This window comes from Astatotilapia calliptera, chromosome 23 (genome assembly GCF_964374335.1).
Source record: "Astatotilapia calliptera chromosome 23, fAstCal68.1, whole genome shotgun sequence".
Lineage (NCBI taxonomy): Eukaryota > Metazoa > Chordata > Actinopteri > Cichliformes > Cichlidae > Astatotilapia > Astatotilapia calliptera.
In genome coordinates, this window is record NC_137443.1 from 14,071,408 (window position 1) to 14,089,568 (window position 18,161).

At 45.1% G+C, this 18,161-nt stretch overlaps 2 protein-coding genes across 3 annotated transcripts in view; both read right to left on the reverse strand.

Moving 5' to 3' along the window:
- The window catches only part of rab6ba (RAB6B, member RAS oncogene family a), a 75,559-nt gene that overhangs the window by 4,494 nt on the left and 52,904 nt on the right, over positions 1-18,161 (reverse strand). For both annotated transcript variants that reach the window (XM_026159780.2, XM_026159781.2), the window contains exons 6-7: positions 13,409-13,502; positions 11,095-11,161 (exon numbers count right to left, since the gene is read on the reverse strand). In XM_026159780.2, the coding sequence (XP_026015565.1) occupies positions 11,095-11,161; positions 13,409-13,502 (161 nt within the window). The remainder of the gene's footprint in view (positions 1-11,094; positions 11,162-13,408; positions 13,503-18,161) is intronic.
- Positions 87-4,356, reverse strand: LOC145424175 (uncharacterized). Its single transcript, XM_080297206.1, has 2 exons — positions 3,241-4,356; positions 87-399 (listed from the first exon to the last, which is right to left on the reverse strand). The coding sequence occupies exon 1, from the start codon at positions 4,220-4,222 to the stop codon at positions 3,431-3,433; it is 792 nt and encodes a 263-aa protein (XP_080153332.1). The 5' UTR covers positions 4,223-4,356; the 3' UTR covers positions 87-399; positions 3,241-3,430.

Below are 18,161 nucleotides of genomic sequence, written 5' to 3' on the forward strand. Positions count from 1 at the left end.
TCCTCTGGACATTTGTTTGGGGACCAGGAAATAATTTCCAGATAAATCTCATATTGTGGAGGTAATTAACAACGACAGGAGAGGTCTCAGTGTCTCACTCCAACAACTTTATTAACTGACAGAACTTCACATATAGTCAGTGCCAAAATCTCCACCCCCACACTTCCTTTCAACTTGTGTGTGAGTGGAGCCACCTGGTGGTCCGCCACACATACCCCCCCTTGAACACACAGTCAGGTCTCCATTCAGTCCAGGACCCTGGGTCTAAGCAAACGACCCGCACGACTGAACCTGGGAGGGAGAGAACAGGCAGAGGAAGGTCCATCCTGTGAACGAGGCTGGTGAAGGCGAGCAGGAAAGGCAGGAGGAGGCTCAAACGTTGGTGGTCCGGGGGTAGTCCTGGGGGGAAAACCAGAGACTGTCAACCCCAGCGCAGGAGGTCGGCCACGGCGAGGGGCCTGGGCCGGCACTACATCACTGTCCGGAAGAACATGTGCTGGTTTAAGTCTGTCAACACACACAGTCTCCCTTCGACCCCCAAAATCCAAAACAAAATGTTTCTGGCCCGGTTCAATAACCCTGAACGGGCCGTCATACAGCGGCCGCAGCGGTGTCCTGTGGGCATCGTGCCTGACAAAAACAAACTTAGCAGTCTCTAAAGTCTTTGGAACAAAGGTGTCAGGCACGCAATGGTGCACCGGACCAGGAACCCGAAGCGAGTGCAAAAGCGGGGTGAGAGAGAGCACCGATGGATCGAAGCAGGGAGGAGGATTTTCAGGCAAGAATTCTCCAGGCACGCGGAGGGGCTGACCAAACACTAGCTCAGCTGGGGAAGCGCCGAGATCCTCCTTAACCGCAGAGCGCAGCCCAAGCAAAACCCACGGGAGGCGGTCAACCCAATTGCCATCCTTTAAGGAGGCGCGAAAGGCAGCCTTCAGTGACCGGTGGAACCGTTCACACATCCCATTAGCCTGCGGGTTGTATGCGGTTGTGCGGTGGACTTTAGCCCCCAGTCCATCAGCCATGGCCGACCAAAGCTCGGAAATGAACTGGGGGCCTCTGTCTGACGTAATGTCCGCGGGTGGGCCGAAACGCGAGACCCAGGTCGACAAAAACGCCTTGGCCACCACTGCTGCGGTAGTGGACGCCAGGGGGACCGCCTCCGGCCACCTGGTGGTCCGGTCAACAACAGTCAAAAGGTGCGTAAAACCTTGTGACTGCGGCAAGGGACCCACCAGATCGACATGCACATGATCGAAACGTTTGCCGGGTATAAAGAACGGCTCCAGGGGCGCCTTGGTGTGTTTATGAACCTTCGCGCGCTGGCAGGGAATGCACGCCGACGCCCATTCCTTAACAGATTTGCGAAGGCCTGGCCAAACAAATTTAGAGCTGACCAGTTTAACAGAGGCCCGGACCCCTGGATGAGAGAGAGCATGTACCGAGTCAAAAACTTGACGACGCCAGGAAGCGGGAACCACAGGGCGAGGGCGGCCGGTGGAAACGTCACAGACGAGGAGGGGACCACCGTCCTGCACGGGTCTGTCCTCCAGTATGAGGCCCGTCTGGGTGGATTTAAGCGCGAGGATGTCAGGGTCACCGCTCTGATCGGCAGCCATGGCGGAGTAGTCTATGCCGAGAAAGACGGGAGAAACCAGCGCACGGGACAAACAGTCAGCCACATGATTGGATTTACCAGCCACGTGCCGAATGTCCGTGGTAAACTCAGAAATGGCTGCCAACTGGCGCTGCTGGCGTGCACTCCATGGATCAGAAACCTTGGACATGGCAAACGTCAAGGGTTTGTGGTCCACGTATGCGGTAAAGTGACGACCCTCGAGAAAAAACCGGAAATGACGAGATGCCAGGTGGAGCGCCAGTAGCTCCCTGTCAAAAACGCTGTAATTGCGTTCGCTGTCACGTAGCGTACGGCTGAAAAAGGCGAGCGGTTGCCAGACACCCGAGATTCGCTGTTCCAGCACCGCACCCACCGCTATGTCCGACGCATCAGTGGTCAACGCAATCGGCGCTGAGGGGGATGGGTGGGCCAGAAGGGCAGCATTAGCTAACGCTGACTTAGCATCAGAAAACGCTTGGATGCTGTCCGGAAACCAGTCAACGGGGTCATTAGCTTTTTTACCCTTTAACGCCCCATAAAGGGGCTTCAGCAGATGTGCCGCTCTGGGGAGAAAACGGTTGTAAAAATTCACCATCCCCAAAAATTCCTGCAGTGCCTTAACAGTCGTGGGACGCGGAAATTCCGAAACAGCTCGGACTTTGTCAGGCAACGGAACCGCGCCCTCGGCGGAAACACGGTGCCCAAGGAAATCGAGAACGGGCAACCCAAACTGGCATTTAGACGGATTAATAATCAGTCCATGCTCCGCCAAACGCTGAAAAACCTGACGCAGATGGAACATGTGCTGCTCCTTCGAGCTGCTGGCCACCAGTATATCATCAAGATATACAAAAACAAAGGGCAGCCCGCGCAAGACCGAGTCCATCAACCGCTGGAAGGTTTGGGCGGCACCTTTCAGGCCAAACGGCATGCGCAGAAACTCGAAAAGGCCGAAAGGTGTAATTACGGCGGTTTTGGGGACATCCTCCGCGCGCACGGGAACCTGGTGATATCCCCGTACTAAATCGATCTTAGAAAAAACCGAGGTCCCCGCAAGATGGGCGGAAAAATCTTGGATGTGGGGAATGGGATAACGATCGTTCTCCGAGACATTATTAAGACGGCGGAAATCCCCACAAGGTCGCCACCGACCATCAGATTTAGGCACCATGTGTAACGGAGAAGCCCAGGCACTGTTCGAACGCTGCACGATGCCCAGACGCTCCATGGTGGCAAATTCTTCCCTAGCGACAGCCAGTTTGGCGGGGTCGAGGCGGCGCGCGCGCGCGAACACCGGGGGCCCTACTGTAGTAATGTAATGCTCTACCCCATGCTTCGTCACCGTGCTCGAGAAAGTGGGGACAGTGAGTGAGGGAAACTCAGAAAGCAAACACTGAAAAACGTCACCCGAATCTACTGAGTTAGCATGCACCACGGGCTGAGCACCCCGAGTCAAACAGGGTAATGAGGAAAAGGACACAGCATCAATTAAACGTCTGTTAGCCACATCAACCAGTAGTCCGTGAGCACAAAGAAAATCAGCGCCTATTATAGGCACAGAGCTAGCAGCAACAACAAAGTTCCACTGAAAGTCACGGTCGTGAAAGCAAACAGTCACCAACCTTTCACCGAAGGTTTTGATGGGAGAGCCATTAGCCGCTGTTAGCAATGGCCCGCAACCCTCAGCTAGCCTGTCCGAGCCAGCCGGGGGAAGAAGGCTCTTCTGTGAGCCGGAGTCCACCAGGAAACGCCTCCCCGAGCGCGAGTCCTCTAAGAAAAGCAGCCTTTCCTTGTTGCCAGCGGTCGCGGCTGCTACAGAGCGCTGACATGCCCGTTTCCCTGGGTCTGGAAACTGCAAGGCGGGAGGCAGCGCCGTGCCTTCGCTCCAAAACGCTGGTGATAAAAACAAAGCCCCTTTCCGCGGTGCCGCCGTGCAGCGATTCCGGCCACAGTGGACGAGTCGGAGGGCCCGTGGAGCATCGGTGAGGGGGAGGGGGAAAACGCTGGTGGGTCCTGAATAACCGTCTGGACGCCGAAAGTCCTGGTAGCCAGGAGGATGCGATCCGCCTCTTCCGCAAGGGAGCGGTAATCCTTCGTGGCCAATAGCGGGGAGTTGGCAAGGCCAGCGCGCACTGGAGCCGGCAGCTGTCGAAGAAAGAGGTGGGTGAAGAGAAATCCTCCGTCCTCCGCGCCCAGCAAGGACAGCATGCTCTCCATGAGCTCGAGGGCGGTGCCGTCGCCCAGGCCCGCGATGGAAAGGAGTTTCTCGGCCCGCTCAGCATCAGAGAGGGAGTAACGCCGCAGCAGCAGCCCCTTGAGGGCGGCGTACTTGCCCTGGGCTGGGGGATCCCGGAGGAGAGTCATCACACGGCGGGTTGACAGCGGGTCAAGTGAGGCCACCACATGGTGGTATTTGGTGTCGTCGGCTGAAACTCCACGAAGAGCAAACTGAGCTTCTACGTGCATGAACCATGAAGGAGGATCGTGAAGCCAAAAATCCGGCAATTTAAGCGCCACAGCAAACGCAGCCATCGGCGGAGGTGAAGGTCCGGCGGCCGCCGATGCTTCCAGGCCAGAGCTGGCTTCGTCGTCGAGCCTTAGCATGTTCACTACAGGGGTCACCAATGTGGAGGTAATTAACAACGACAGGAGAGGTCTCAGTGTCTCACTCCAACAACTTTATTAACTGACAGAACTTCACATATAGTCAGTGCCAAAATCTCCACCCCCACACTTCCTTTCAACTTGTGTGTGAGTGGAGCCACCTGGTGGTCCGCCACAATATAACACATCATAAAATGTTTGTTGACTCTGTTGACAAATTTAGGTTTAAAAAGCATTTTCCACCACAGGTTACGCTTCTCATACGGTTGCTACGGTTACTTTTACCTCCACAGGATGACAAACTTACAGTAGAAATATTTTCAGTACGTGTGGTATTATTTCTTATTTATTTGAAGAAGAACGGGCACATCATGGCCACTACCAGCACAAACGTAATGAAATTCTCTGAGCAATGCTGCATGAACATATTCACAGACTGCTCACTTAGTTGCCTATGACAACATTAGCAGCAGAAACTGTGAATGCAGCTCAGCTTTAGGCATAATTAAAAGAATGTTTCCTTCGCTCTGTCTGCTGGGTGCCAGGTCGTGTTTACCTCTGCTAGCAGTTTTAGGACACAGAATGGGTTATATTATGATTCACACATTTTCAAGCCTATCTAAAACAAACATCAGGTGGCTGTATGTACACTTTAATGCTGCAATCACTCCTCCTCATCATAGTTTAAGAAATTTAGAAAGAAGTGAGCTCGTTAGATCTCTGCAGTGCATCCCTGCATGAAGATGGCAGTGTGACGTTACAGCAGCCCCCACATAGCACACCTGAATATCTCTGACACTCCTGCTTCGCCAGTGCTTCACCACAGTATTATTCAATCCTACTTTCTGTCCTGATATACAGTGTGACTTGAGAGATCATAAATATACAGACAAGTTTGTGCCTTTCTAAGCTGTTCCATAATATAAACATGTCATAGATGGACACGAAATATGTTCTAGACAAATTTTAAGAATAATCAAAGAAGACTCAGATAGAGATTCGCCATTAAAGATGAGGGGAACATGGAAATGTTCACATAATCAACAGAGAAAACAGATGGTGTGATGAGTAAAGGAGGCCATCCATGTCCAACTGGAACGGCCATCTATGAATAGATGTGGTGGCCTATGACACCAACTATCAGCCACATATATATAACGCAGTCCTGAAATCCCTTCCCAAGCTCCGCTCCCACCTCAACCGGGGTAACCTTAGTATCTCACATCATGGTAAGGTGGGGCAACAAGTCACAACCACGTGATGTCAGGCCTGCCTCCAAAGTGACAGCTCCAGTAAATTAAATTCCTTCGACTCCCAGTCAGCTTTTAGAACTGCAGACGTATTTCAGATGAGAAATATCTTCAAGAATCTAAAACTCAAATACTTGAGGCTTTTTCTGCTTGATATCACCATCCTTATTCTGAAGATCAAAAAGATCAGACGTGCATCCCACTTTGCAACCCACCTTCCCCCCACCATCGCCTCTCAGGCTGCATCTGACATAATTAAAGTCATATGTGTTGTCACAGATGCTCGTTCTACTTTGTGTTGGGATTTACGCACATGGAAGGAACAGGAGGTCCCAGAACAAAGGCCATGATGGGAAATTTAAATGACTTTACAAAGCCTGAAAAAGCAATGGGATCTGAAGACTTTAGGTTGAAAACTGCTAGTTTTTCTTGACCCGAAAAATCTATGATAGAAAGAGAAATGTGGGAAATAGTCTACCTCACTGTTGAGTATAAAAATGTAATCAGATAAAGTAACAACTGTAAAAATGAAAGCAGAAACCCAGACTGCCTGAGGGTTATTGATGAAAATTACAGCCAAATCTGTCTCACTGGCTTCATCTGTCTCCTTTAACATCAGATACGAAAACATGCAGTGAATTTTCACAGAAAGCAGAATGCTGAAAATCATCCTTACATGAAATCAGCAGCACTTACAGCTCATAAATAACATGGTAACAATGGGGTGATCATTAAATAATGAAAAGGCAATAAGTACCACGTAGTATCAAAGTAATAAATACCAAATAACCCCGTGACAGCTTAAAAGCGATTATATGTAATTCACAAAATTAGGAACTAAAGGACAGCTTTGCCCCCATCTCTAAGGGACAAAACATCATCTATATCTGCCAATTTATTCTTTCGGCCACTACTGACTGTTTAGACCTCTCTCAGTCAGTAAATAGCAGCTTCACTTTAACGCTCTGCTCTGTGAAATGGTGACATCTTACAAGTATCTAGGGATCATTATAGATCAGAATTTGTCGTTTAAAACTCACATTCAAAGGCTTGTGTCTAGTTAAAACTAAAACTAAGTTACTTTTTTAGAAATCAATCCTGTTTCTCCCTCCAAGTGAGAAAACACTTGATTCATGCAACTTTTTGACTTTTATTGGATGAAGGTGACCTGCTTTTTATGAATGCACCTGGCCAATACCTAAAGAGGTTGGATGCTGTCTGCCATTGTGCTTTATGTTTTATTACTGGCTATGGAAATCGTGTACATCATTGTTCTTTGTATGCTGCTGCTAAATGTCAATCTTTGTATATTTGCAGATTTTCCCATTGGTTGGTCTTTATCTATCAATCTCCTTGGACTGGTTCCCTCTTATTTATCTGTTTATATGTGTAAAAACCACAACCAATACAGCCTTTGTTCTCACAATATCATACAATTGATTGGCCCAAAAATCAGAACAGAATTAGGGAAAAGGGCTTTTAAGGGCTTCACCAACTGAACAAGACCCCAGTATACTTTGGCTCCTCCACTTGGGGAAGCAACTTAACTCATCCTCAATCCAGAGTGACTACTCCAGGTCGTGGCGGTGCTGATTCTCATCCCAGCTGCTTCACACTTAACAGCAAACTGGCCCAGTGTGAGTTAGAGGTCACCGCTCGGTGAAGCCAGGGGCGAGGCAAGACCACTGATTCCAGCATCCTCCACCGAATAGCTCAAGAACAGAAGGGCAGCTCTGACCCAGTTCAGTGCCCACTGGGGCCTCGCTACGGTTGAAGGCATGCAGGAATCTCCAGACGACACCTCAAGGGACGCAATGAAATCCTTTCTCCAAGGCAAAAGCCCCGTAGACTGGTTAGGCAAACTCTCAAGGACACTCAAGTATTTCAAGAGGTTAAAGCTCTGGTCCAGTTTTGCTTGACAAGACTGCACTCCTTAATTTGAGGTTTACTTAACAGACAAACTCTACTCTCCAGCACCCAGGCTTAGACCATCCCAGGCAGGCTGATTTTCAAAGTAATAATGTGGTGATTAAATGTTAATGCTGTGACTTCTTACTTGTAAACACTTGTTTTCTGTAGAATAATTATAAATAAATTAATAAATTAGCCGTTTGTGTTTTATTTCATAGTAATAGTAGATTACTCTTTCAAACAAGTTTATTATTCATTAGTTTGGAGAACTATCTGTGATGCAGTAATCACTCTGTGAAAATTCATGTGTTTTGCAGCATTCACGGTCCTCCTACTTCCTGAATAAAAAGCGTACTGTGCCAGGGTTTAATGCTTCAGGTCCCGACAAACCGTCCGCAGGTGAAGCTGTGACATGCTCGGCTGGCAGCAGCAGATATGAGGTGTCAGTCAGGACAGGTGTATGCAGCTGATGGCTGAGACTCCTGTCACTGTTTAAATGAGCAAACCTGAGACACTGCAGACAAAACCGCAGGTACTGAGTGTCTGACTGACCGCCCCCTCCTTTGCCTGTCAGGCACCAGCGATGAAACAAAAAACAAAAACCTGAGAGTGTCGCGCTGAAAACACTTTAATTAGACGGGTGGCAGTCGTCTATTAAATAGAGTTCACCACCTGTGCGGTGACTGATGGCATGAAAACAGAATGTTTCCTCTTTTCTGTTTTTCGCGATATTACGGTTTTTTTTAGGAGGGTTTAAAATGTATTTGAATTCAATTACAAAAAGAAGCTGAATAGCTAATGCAATTAATTCCAAATTCTTGGAAATTTATTATTTAAAACAACAGACTGAGTCTAATTAAAGATTTAATCATGCTTATAAAGGCTATATTAGTGCAAATAATAAAGGGATATCTAATCTACTATCAGACAATCTCTACATAACTATATTAAAGCGGGCGAAATAAGTTAATATATGGTAAAAAAAAAGAAAAAAAAAAAAGAAGACTGGCTAACTATATGAAGGTCTACCACCTCAAGCTCAGGCCTGTGCAGAAACACAATGTGATCCTTGTTTTAGGACTTGTTACACCCCGGCCTAGGCAACCGGGGTGCAACGTAGAAAAACAAAAATAAGGAAAATAAAAATAAGGTAAAAACACACGAGAAAAAAAACTAATACGGGTTTCCGCCAAAATCATCCCAAAACGAAAGTATCAACAACTAATTTCTTTAAAGCAAAACACAATATTTATTTACATCACACACCAGGCGCCAAACTATTTACAACGGGGGGAAGAAGATCGCGACCATGACACACTGAAACACAGGGCTTAAATACATGGAGGGAGCAATCAGGGAATGGACAACAGGAGGGAAACACAGCTGGGGCAAATCAGAACTGACGAGACAGGGAAACGTAAACTGAACACACTAAGATAACATAGACTTTCAAAATAAAGTAGGAAACACATAACAGTCACGCAAAAACAATACAATACCAACGCCAAATCGTAACATACCCCGGAGGAGCACCTAGACACTCAAATCCACACACAATTACGGTCACAGTCGTAACACCCCCTTACCCAAAAATCAAACATTTAACCCCAAGTGAAATGTTTTGATCAAAAGCGGATGAAGGCTGGTGGAGGCTGGAGCGGTCCCACGGACCCCCCAGCAGACGACGAAGGCTGGAGCGGTGCCTCGGACCCTCCAGCGAAGACAAACGAAGACTGAAGCGGTGCCTCGGACCCTCCAGCGAAGGCAGACGAAGGCTGGAGCGGTGCCTCGGACCCTCCAGCGAAGGCAGACGAAGGCTGGAGCGGTGCCTCGGACCCTCCAGCGAAGGCAGACGAAGGCTGGAGCGGTGCCTCGGACCCTCCAGCGAAGGCGGACGAAGGCTGGAGCGGTGCCTCGGACCCTCCAGCGAAGGCAGACGAAGGCTGGAGCGGTGCCTCGGACCCTCCAGCGAAGGCAGACGAAGGCTGGAGCGGTGCCCCGGACCCTCCAGCGAAGGCAGACGAAGGCTGGAGCGGTGCCTCGGACCCTCCAGCGAAGGCGGACGAAGGCTGAAGCGGTCCCTCGGATCCTCCAGCGAAGGCAGACGAAGGCTGGAGCGGTCCCACGGATCCTCCAGCGAAGGCAGACGAAGGCTGGAGCGGTCCCACGGACCCTCCAGCGAAGGCGGATGAAGTCTGGAGCGGTCCCACGGACCCTCCAGCGAAGGCAGACGAAGGCTGGAGCGGTCCCACGGACCCTCCAGCGAAGGCGGATGAAGGCTGGAGCGGCCCCACGGACCCTCCAGCAGACGACGAAGGCTGAGGCGGTCCCTCGGACCGGCCCTCGGACCCTCCAGCGAAGACAGACGGCTGAAGCGGTCCCTCCCACGGACCCTCCAGCGACGGCGGACGGCCGAAGCGGTCCTCGGACCCCTCAGCGATTGGACGAGCCCCCACATGTTACACCCCGGCCTAGGCAACCGGGGTGCAACGTAGAAAAACAAAAATAAGGAAAATAAAAATAAGGTAAAAACACACGAGAAAAAAACTAATACGGGTTTCCGCCAAAATCATCCCAAAACGAAAGTATCAACAACTAATTTCTTTAAAGCAAAACACAATATTTATTTACATCACACACCAGGCGCCAAACTATTTACAACGGGGGGAAGAAGATCGCGACCATGACACACTGAAACACAGGGCTTAAATACATGGAGGGAGCAATCAGGGAATGGACAACAGGAGGGAAACACAGCTGGGGCAAATCAGAACTGACGAGACAGGGAAACGTAAACTGAACACACTAAGATAACATAGACTTTCAAAATAAAGTAGGAAACACATAACAGTCACGCAAAAACAATACAATACCAACGCCAAATCGTAACATACCCCGGAGGAGCACCTAGACACTCAAATCCACACACAATTACGGTCACAGTCGTAACAGGACTGTAATGTGATTTTGTAATGGATGTCAGTTTATCAAGGTTATGAACCCACAGAACAATTTCATTTTAGTGCTACTTCAATTAGAAATGTGTTAACTAGAATCAAAAAGGTAGCTGTTTGTTACAAATTTGACTGATAGTAAAAAACAAAACAAAAAAACAAAACCCTAAAACTAAAATACCTAATTTAAATAAAAGATTTACTAATACTGGGAAAAAAGAGATTTCATATCATAGAGAAAGAACCAGTAGAACAAATATCTGTATTTGAATGAACATTAGATTAATCTGAAAACAGGGGATTGTATAAAAATGGATATAATTTAACGCAAATTTTTAGTTAAATCTCATGAATAAAAGCTGAATGTCTGCACTTCAAACACATGTTCTTTGATTCAAAATCCACTGTGATCATATGCAGACGCAAAATCACAAAGTCATACGTCATTGACGAATTACTTACTGACCGAACTCGTGTGTGTCTGCAGTCTGCCGTCAGCCAAAATGTTAACAAGGACACTTTCGACTGTTCAAAACCTACAAGTGACTCAACAGTGTTTTATACTGTCTGTATTTTCCCTTATTTTTAACTGCACCTGCTAGGATTGTGGGGGCAAAGCACACAACGACCAAATAACAAAAATACAGTTCGAGTGAAGCGACCGGTAAAGGGTGGGTGGTACAGTGACATTAGATGCTGGTGTGTAAGAGAAGAACCATGCAAACCAACAATAATGTGCCTGCTGCTTAAAGGATACTCCCTTCTTTGCTGGTTTCTTGCATGCTTTCCATCCCTGGAAGGGCAGCAGCTACACGCCGAAACAGCTGAAAAACAAGAGCAGAATAAAGACAGGGTCACACAACACTTAGCGTCTAATCTAATCCTAATACATTTGCTGATTAGCTCAGGTGGTGGCATATTAGGGTCAAAAAAATAAAGGTAAATACAAAATAAAGCATATTAATTGTTATTACATTAAAGTATTACATTATTAATTGAAAGAGCTGGGGAAGGGATAAATAAATCCTCTGAAAAATATGAGCTGGGCCACTCCACATCAAGGAAATCTAAACAGAAAATGTGAGTTATGTTGTCTGAGGCAATTTTCCCAAGGCAAATTAGATCCGGGTGAGAAGCCAGACAAGGAGCGAATCAGATAACCCCTTATTAAAATAAATAAATAAATAAAGTAGAGGCTTGGGGGTGAGCCATGCCTGTTCTTTAGATTGTGCCACTGATGTTTGGCTGCAGTTTATAACAGAGCCTAAACATGTCTTCAGTCCTGAACATTTCATCAAATGTAACAAATTTGGACGTGCCTGTAAGGCAGAAAATATTCATTGTATATCACGTAAAAATTTTCATTAAAATTTCATTAAAAATATTAAAATTATTATACACAAAAAAGTCAGCTGACAGTGATGGGCCAGGTTGGAGGATTCTTCATCGAATTACTCTAAAGTCACAAATTTGCAAATGATAACACCATTTTAAAATGACCCCAAATATCTTGTCGGCAATCTGTGACAAGTTACACCCCGATAACAAATCATGTTTATAGACCAGTATAGGTAATAAAAATAAATGCCTTCTGCTGTAAGGCTGGCACAGCCCAGCAGCTTGTAAAAGGCAGGACTGTGACCTTTATTCGGCAGGTCTCACAGTGCTCTGTTCAGCGGTACCATTTCACTGTTAGTGCCCAGAAATAAGGTGAAGAATAGCCTCCTCTGTCTCCGCTGCTGTGTGGCGAGCGAGGCGCCCGCCAGGAACACCATTCACTGACAGACACAGTGCAGCTTCCCTTCATCTCACTGCTTATTAACTTCACAGACAGTCATTGTTTCCAACAAAGATCATCTGTTCAGGAACAGAAACACCTTTGATGAACCAGGCTATGCTTCTCTTTGTATCTGAAAGCCCTAAATCTTTTCTAAACATTAGTGTTAGTAAGTAAATGTCATTTAGAGAATGAATGCAGAGCTTTGCCTTGGTAGCAGCAGCAGGGCCGAGTTTTTGACCAACAGTGCTAACAAATGAATTTTTCGATAAAAAACAGCTTTATTGCACCATTCTCTGTTTTGGATGTGAACACACTGCAGCTAAAATAAACATGGAGGGTATAAATATGGAGGAAGAAACACTCCATCCTCATCAAGTGAAGTTTGCTATGATTCAGCCACGGTATTACAGGAATAGAGGCATATTCCAGTTCGGTTTTCCAGTTAGCTTCACCTCAGCTAACTGGAATCCCTAACTGGATCTCTGGATCATGTTTGTGCTGTTGTTCATGTGTTAATCGATCAGAATTAACTATTTAACAGTCACACTGCCAGCTCACCACTTACAGTATTTTAATGAAGAAATAAATAAAAAGAAAAACATGACAAATGTCTGTGGTTTCACACATGAGCGAAGGGAACAGGCACAGCAGGTCATAAGCCTGGTAACAAATAATAATTATATTAAATAACTTGGCTTGCTGTGCGGGTAATTGTACTGAACAGACTGTCCAAGAAGTGGGAGCTTCACCTTTGATGAGTGAAATTCTGGGATTTTATTTGGATGTTGCTGAGCACTAATTAGCAGGTATCTGTGTCTGTGTGACGCTCCCATACAATCTTAATAAAAAGCTTAATAACCAAGCCAGCAAACTTTAGCATACAACTCAGCACTCCACCCTAAATAATATGGTCACTGCTGTCTCCAAAAAGCCAACATGCCAGTGGCCAAAATGCTCCCACATGCAGCTACAGATGTGGAACGATGAGGCCTGAGATGCTATTTAAGGATCCAGGATTCAACATACTGAAACCTGAAGACTGCCAGCAAGGCACGTTGAATGCAAATCACGTATTAAGAAAGAAATCGGCCGTGAAACCGTTTTATGAGACAGGAAGTCTCTTCTGCGTGTTTATCAGACCTCAGGGACGCACACAGTGAATGTAAACAAAAATCTCCACGGGGCACCTTTAAGCTGCCCTCCATCCAGGCAGCTTTTCAGTGACTGCACCTGTCACTCACAGGGAGAAATGGCAAACGCTCAACACAAGGCTCTCTCTGAACCCACTCACCTGTTTGACGTTGTAACCCGTCTTGGCACTGGTCTCTATGAACATGACGCTCAGCTCTTTAGCCCTCTGTTCGCCTTCCTCGATTGTGATTTGCCTGTAAATGAAGAGTCGTTTCAATCAAAACACTGCAGATTGGAGATAATAATACACTGTTTATCTGGACACAAAGCCAAGGCTAATTTTGTCATATTAACATTCATCAAAGACAAATGGATGCTGCAGAGAGACTCACTGTGAAGTGCACGATTAGCAGCTTATTATTTTAGGCTGTGAGGATACACCAGGCTTGGCTAATGTGCTGAAAGTGATTAATTACTTTGTCCTGGGAGAAATTAATAACAGCCAATTTGCATTACATTTTAATGAATCTGGCAGCGATTGTTTGGCTCTCGCTGTGAAACTGAGACTGTGTCAGGTGTCCATTAACACAAACAGAGAGATCAGCTCAATCCTGCTGACTCCACAGCCTCAACAGCCAGCAGGTTCGTTAAGACAAGCGGCTTAAATCGGCCCCGGAAAACTAGACCAGTCTGTCCTCACAGAAAGCATTGTTAGGTGTTTACTCCGTTAAAAACATCCGACTGATCTCTTCAAAGCTTCAAACACGGCAGCCTCATATTTTACCGCTTCCTGCCTCTTTCAGTAATGTCACGTTTGCGCAGAAGAAAGAGATTCGGGGATAGAAATAGAATTTCCTGCAGCGAGAACAGAAAACAGTGCACTAGAGACGTATTTACATAATAACACCACCTGACAGAGTTGCACCAGAGCTTCTGGGACTATTTCTGGATGCATTTGTCTGACTTCCAACTTAAACAACATGGTGCCTTAGTCATCATCAGACAAGCAGTTGGAAAGAAAAGTGCGTGATGGATGTGGGATATGTGGCATCCTAGCAACGCTCACGCACACTTGAAAAGCACTACAGTTGTAATCGAAATGACTGACATCAGCTCTCTCTCGCGGCACAGATTATCCCAACAATAATGTCACTCACAGTAATCAAATCCCTTCACAAAAGCACTGATTTGATCATTATTTCCTTTTCATTAAAATACACTTTACCAGACCAGGTGATTCTTTTTTTTTTATATGTATAGACTTTTGGATTTTAGGTTTAACAGTGAAGCTGGGAGAAAAACATGCACCAAACAGCCTCAGGGTGGATACCAACAAGTGATGGTTTTGTGGATTTTTTTATGGCTTTCTGCTTGTAGTTTGAGTCAAATTGACCAATCACATTTGTGCAGGATTTGGAAGAGCACGCAGGGAACCAGTGCCCGTATTGGATAAGCAGTTTTGGTGACAACTGGTTGAATGAGGCTGAACTTTTCAGCTCAGTTCTGACATCAAGGGTCAGCAGGGCGTGGCTGTGGCTTAGAAGGTAGATCAGGTCGCAAGATTGGAGATTTGATCCCTAGCTCCTCTTGTCTGCATGTCAAGACATGGTTGGGGGTAAGATGTAGGATCAAAAACATAGAAGAAAAAAAAGGGACTAAAACAATGTGGTGAGCTGCTTCCTGTCTTCACACCAGGCCTCGCATAGCTGAGGCTGCCTGGTGTATGATGCACACTAGATTTCTCTGATACAGAGCTCCTGGGGATGTACGGTACCTAAACTCTGCATACTTTATCTCCCCTAAGCACTAAGCACTGTGAAAAGCTCCACCACACATGAATAAACAAAGCAACAAACACAAAGAGAGCCCGGCTCAGAGAGGTGCTCCTCCTGATAATCATTTCATCACACCACAGCACATCACCACACATGAATCTCTGTTTCTCCTCAAGAAATCTTAAAAAATTTAACAATGACTTATTTTAAAATCGTTGTAAAGGTAAAAAATAAATAAATAAATAAAATAAAAAAAAGGGGGGTTTGCAACCAGAGGAGTCGCCCCCTGCTGGCCTAAAAAGAATGCAGGTTCAAGGCTTGCATTCACATGAAGTCCAAAATATGGCTCCACCAAACTAATATTGATGCTTTTCTTATGCCTACATGGACACTGTAGTCAACTAGAAACTAAAGCTGTTTGTGGAAAAATGATTTTAGTTAACTGAAAGGAAAAAAAAATGTCATCTAACAAAAATGATGTGCACATATTACATAGGAAAATGTTTAAGATTCAGTGTTAGTCACAAATTGCCTGAAGAGGCTGAGAACAGTCTGTACAGCTGTCAGTGAATTTCCTGTACAAAAAGCTGTTTGCATTGTAATATATTGTATAATGGTAACAATTATGGAGTATCATCTGTTGCAAGTCCAAGCACATAAGCAAGAGATAGGACACTATGTAGTATTGTTTCATTAAGATTTTGCTGGTTGAAACTGGAGCACTAAAAACCTGCAGGGTTTCAGATTTCCTGCACTGATTTCAACAAACTGCTGTCAGGCTTGGAACTACTGATTTACCTAAGCACGCTGGAAGAGGATGGTGAGGTGATGTTAATGCACTGAACAGCCTTTACTTCTATACCACGGAACATTTACTGGAAGGCTTTAACGTCCACACTGCATTAAAGGAAAAACTAAACTGCACCGAAGCTAAATTATCATCAAATTAAAGACAAAAAGGTTCAGTGAGTTTAAGCACTTTAGCTGGAGGCACACATTTCTAAAATAGCTTGAAGCTTATTAAACATATAAAGACATCACCTGAAATTCCACCAGCTGAAGATGATAAATATACTTCTTACACTGCGTGGGATAATTTATGTGTGTGTATACACCACTGCAGACCTGCAGCTCCCACGCAGTCTCAGTGTAACCTCAAACCAGAGCTTTTTTACTTCGCCTGTTGTTTTTGTGGCCATGAACCTCTATTGACAGGTCCAGCGAGACACATTCTGAAAGTTGCAATCAGCAGCATTTTTTCCTGCTTCCCCTTCACAGTTACTGACAGGCTGAGAGTTCAGACACAAACATGCCAAAGGGAATTTCTCTCTAAGGCCGTCAAAGTTGCTGCTACTGCATGCTAAAATAAAGCTGGCCATAACATTTAAATTACTTGATTGTGGAGGAAAACCCAACATTCAGTAAAGTTTTGTATTTCACAAATGGAGAAAGAAAGATAAAGACTTCCTGAGTATATTTACATTTAATCAGTAAATCAGGGGATCGGTTTTAGTTCTCGCACCCATGTTTACAGACAGAAACCTACTCTTACGTTTCATTCGTTACCACGCTCAATGTCAACCTTCCAGTTAGCAAGTGGTCATTTATAACCATTTATAACCAAAGTTCTGTTACTTTTCATAGCCTTTTGTTTCCCCACAGGAACTGACCCTTCCAGTGGTGTGGCGGGAACAATGGGAAGCACTGTGAGGTCATTTATCATTCAGTCAAACTGGCTGTGGTTCATACAATCATGGGAAAAAAAGAAAGTTCATCCTCTGTCAGTTCAAAGGTTTTACACGTCAGGACACAATAAAGAATTAGCCGGTCCCTATCAGGTCTTAGAATTAATGTAAAAGTAATGCAACAACAAATGACACACGTGCCTTTCTCTTATTTTGTATACATGTGTGTACATATATATATTTGCTATTTATTCCTACTGTCTACTTTTTATATTGTATTCCGGCACAGCTGGTGTGGAGCAATTACAATTTCTTTGCACATGTACAATGACAATAAAGGGCTATTCTATTCTATTCTATTCTACATTATTTATTTAACAAAAACTAAACCAAAATACAGAAGCAGTGTGTAGAAAAACCTACTACAGCATGTAGTTCCCTGAGTCATGTAGACTCAGGGAACTAATACTAGGAAACTTAAACTACGAAAACAAACCAGGAATTACGAACTAGAATTTGGTTAGGAACACAGAGGGAATAACAGACAGCATGAGACACAGGAGGAGAGCACAACTGGGAGTAATCAGACCTAACAAGACAAAGACTGTCAAAGTAAAACAGGACGTATAACACAGAGACGCGGACTTGACACTGAGACAGAAGCATGAACTGTGGAACAGGGAAAAAAAGCACAGAGAAGACATGACACGGACACTGGGAAGATACACTGACTGAAATTAGAAGCTAGAACAACAAAATATAACCTCAAGAGAACTATAACCATGAATAACAAATAATCAAGAAATATAGATTAAATACAAAATACTGGGTCACACCAAGGACATACCAAGGACACACCATGACATTCTCTTGGAGATTTGTTGCTGTGCTTGGGATCATTGTCCTGTTAATTACCCAGTCTGCCTCACATTTGACTCTAGAATAATTAATTAATATTTATTTGTATGAGGTGAACATGCTAACCGAGGCCCTTATAGTCTGAGTTCTAGCTCTTTCATTTTTTCCAGTTTCTTAGAGCATAGTGTTAACACACACCTGAAATCTCCAGACTAGCAAACCACCAAAACTTCAGCTTGGCAGATAACTCATGGGTAAAAATTTTACTAAGGTATAAGGTATGCCCACATTGTAATGTCACAGTTTGCTGGATGTACTTCTTGGACTTCCTGACAACAAATGCTTTTATGTAAACAAAAACTAAATTAAAAAAACTGTATAATAATATCATCAATTTGGTTATTTTAACTGATATAACAGCTTGGCTGCACTAGGCTTTGTCTCCGTCTGTATTTCAACACATACTCTGCATAAATAAATAACATGTAGTGGGTAAGTTAAATGTTTTGCACTTCTAAATGGTTTCAGAAAAAAAGGCGGAGAAAAAGGCAGTAACTTTCTAAAAGACTTGCTGGTCATTTTCATTCAATTTTCA

Excerpts from the sequence above, each read along its gene's own strand:
- LOC145424175 (XM_080297206.1), bottom strand. The coding sequence starts at position 4,222 with ATGCTAAGGCTCGACGACGAAGCCAGCTCTGGCCTGGAAGCATCGGCG.